Raw genomic sequence first — 3,232 nt, 5'->3', positions numbered from 1 at the left:
CAAACCCTTCTCCCTGCCTGGAGAAGATCTGCAAATCTCCTTGAACAAAACTGTCAATGCTTTTTGCTCAGAAGACATCCAGATATGCCAGATATGATTATGCCTGGATTATCTCTCAGCACTACCTTTTAGTATGTTTTGCTTTGATGACTCAGAAGTTAGCCTGGGTGTTAGGACAACTCAAGCTTGTCTTCTTGCATTGACTCCAGAAGGTAAATCTTTTATTTAATACTTTGTATAATCATGAACTCAGGCTTCAAACTTTTTAAGTAGTGCATCCTGTACCTCAAGCAGAATCTTGCATGTAGCCTCAATGTATAAAAAAAAGATGAAAGCAGAAGAGATGAGGTGAAGCTGTCCTGAGCTGGGACTTCTCCTCAGCCCCTTTGCCTTTATCTCCCTGCGTTGTATTCTGGATCAACTTGGCCTCTGAGCAACCTCAAAAGCTCATATCCCTCAAAATACAGTTGAAAACCATCACTGTACTAAAAGAGTGATTGCTGTTTTATAATTGCTAGCCCTCCTCAGCAGGTTGGTGGGTTATCGTGCAGTGAGAAAAGGGGTTAGGGTATGAGTAAGTAACTAACAGTTCTTCCTGGCAGCAGTGGAGGGCAAAGCTGGTGGTTTTAGTCACTAAGTCATGGAGGAAAATAGTTTAGTTTCTGTTACAGGAAACATGTCCAAGCGTGTCCGTAAAGGATAGTGGTCATCTCTGTACCCTTTTACTTACTTATTCGTGCATTTATTTTTTTCAGCAAGAATATCATATCGATATTGATAACCTACTAAATACCAGACATAGTGTTAGTGTACAAAAGTGAATAAGACATGATGCCACTAAAAGGAGGGATAAATAGAAGCAAGTATTACATCAGTAAAAACTAAATTTTTACAATGACAACATTACATACATGTACCGTACAGGGTATGATGTGTTTCTATGACATCTTCTTTTAGTTGACTCTTTCTGCCTGAGACAGTCATCAGAATATGTGCAGCAATTCCTTGTGTTGGAGAAGATGGAAAGCCTTGAGGGACACTTTTTATTTTATTTTATTTTATTTATTTATTTATTTATTTTTGCCTGTGAAACGAGGCACGTAGGATCTTAGTTCCCAGATCAAGGATTGGGAACCTTTAGTGGAAGGTTTGAATTGGGAACCTTTAGTGGAAGCACAGAGTCTTAACCAATGGACCACCAGGGAAGTCCCAGAGGGACACTTTTTAAAATCTACTTGCTTTCCTACTCTGAGGCTCAGCTGGCCACAGGCCAGGGGCTGAAGTTCCTTTCTTCCAAGCCAGTGATTCTGGTTCTTGGATAAGGTGTTGAGGAACACTAAGAGCAGTGGGGACTGTGACCTCGGGACTTTATCTGCAGGAAGAAAACAGTCCAAATATGAGAGTGATTTGCATGGGTACCCGCAAGAGCCAGCTGGCCCGCATACAGATGGACAGTGTGGTGGCAATGCTGAAAGCCTTATACCCAGGCCTGCAATTTGAAATCATTGCTGTGTCTCCCACAGGGGACAAGATTCTTTATAAGGCTCTCTCTAAGATTGGAGAGTTACCAAGGAGCTGGAACATGCACTGGAGAGGAATGAAGTGGACCTGGTTGTTCACTCCCTGAAGGACCTGCCCACGGTGCTTCCTCCTGGCTTCACCATTGGAGCCATTTGCAAGCAGGAGAGCCCCTCTGATGCTGTTGTCTTTCACCCAAATTTTGTTGGGCAGACCCTAGAAACCTTGCCAGGGAAGAGCGTGGTGGGAACTAGCTCCCTGCAGAGAGCGGCCCAGCTGCAGAGAAAGTTCCCACATCTGGAGCTCAAGAGTATTCGGGGAAACCTCAACACATGGCTTTGGAAGCTGGATGAGCTGCAGGAGTTGAGTGCCATCATCCTGGCTGCAGCTGGCCTGCAGTGCATGGGCTGGCAGAACCAGGTGGGACAGATCCTGCGCCCTGAGGAGTGCAGGTTGGGGGCTCTGGGAGTGGAAGTTCAAGCCAAGGACCAGGACAGCTTGGGTTTGGTGGGTGTGTTGCATGATCCTGAGACTCTGCTTCACTGCACTGCTGAACGGGCCTTCCTGAGGCACCTGGAAGGAGGCTGCAGTGTGCCAGTGGCCGAGCATACAGCTGTGAAGGAGGGGCAGCTCTACCTGACTGGAGGAGCCTGGGGTCTGAACGGCACAGATAACATGCAAGAGACCATGCAGGCCACCATCCATGTCCCTGCCCAGCATGAAGATGGCCCTGAGGATGATCCGCAGCTGGTGGGCGTCACTGCCCGGAACATTCCACAACAAGCCCAGCTGGCTGCTGAGAGCCTGGGCATCAGCCTGGCCACCTTGCTGCTGAACAAAGGAGCCAAGAACATCTTGGGTGTTGCACAGCAGCTCAATGATGCCCACTAACTGGTCTGTGGGGCACAGGTGCCTGGGTTACTGGTGCCCAGTGCCTACATCCCAACCCTCAGTGCCCCATTCCCATTGCTACCTGGGGGGTGATTACCCAGGGGATTGAACTGCAGGGGCAGAGACTTGTCTCACCTTGGGGCCTTGGTGATGGCTTGTCTCCTCAGTAGGTGGGGACTTAGTCTCTAGAGAAAAATATCTAACAAGCCACAGCCTTTGAATGTAACCAACTCTACTAATAAACCAGATCTGAAGGTGAAAAAAAAAGTCTACTTGCTTTGAAGGCACTGAATCTTATAAACTCTAAATATTTTCATAATTCTTAAATTTTTGTGACCAACTAACCAAATTGTGCATCAGAAAGGCTTTTTCCTATAAATAACATCCAGCTGCTTTTCTAACAGGATAATCACAAATAACCTAAGCAGAGAATAATTTCTCCTTAGGGAAGGGCCTAGAAGCTTAAAATTGATAATATATACCTTTTATCAAAAATGACGGTGATCTCTACCAAATGTTCTAGTTATATTAAATCATTTAGTTTAATTCCCATAATTACTTAATGAGTTAAGTACTGTCTTACTTTTGAAGTGAGAAAAGGGAGAGTCAGGGCTGCTAGGTGATTGCCCAACATGCTACAGGAAGTACGGGCAGGTCTGTCCACTCCCGTTCCCAGGTTCCTCAGAGCCCTGTTGTGTGCTTGAAGAGCAGGAAGCCACTGCCAGCTCCTCTGTACCCAAGTCATCCTTTTAGCTTTCATCATAAAGGGAAATTCATGTCTTTCATCTTCTCTGACCAGTAAGCTCCCTACATCTTTCCTTTC

At 45.9% G+C, this 3,232-nt stretch overlaps 1 protein-coding gene across 1 annotated transcript; it reads left to right on the top strand.

Moving 5' to 3' along the window:
* The first annotated feature begins 1,384 nt into the window (after positions 1-1,384).
* Positions 1,385-2,531, top strand: LOC132530605 (porphobilinogen deaminase-like). The gene is given in 2 exon segments (XM_060167850.1): positions 1,385-1,562; positions 1,565-2,531. Coding segments are annotated over 2 exon segments (1,011 nt in total). The 5' UTR covers positions 1,385-1,396; the 3' UTR covers positions 2,410-2,531.
* Positions 2,532-3,232: the final 701 nt, after the last annotated feature.

Source organism: Lagenorhynchus albirostris, chromosome 12 (genome assembly GCF_949774975.1).
Source record: "Lagenorhynchus albirostris chromosome 12, mLagAlb1.1, whole genome shotgun sequence".
Taxonomy (NCBI): Eukaryota; Metazoa; Chordata; class Mammalia; order Artiodactyla; family Delphinidae; genus Lagenorhynchus; species Lagenorhynchus albirostris.
Note: the sequence above shows the minus strand (reverse complement) of the source record. Positions and strands in the feature narration are given on the sequence as shown.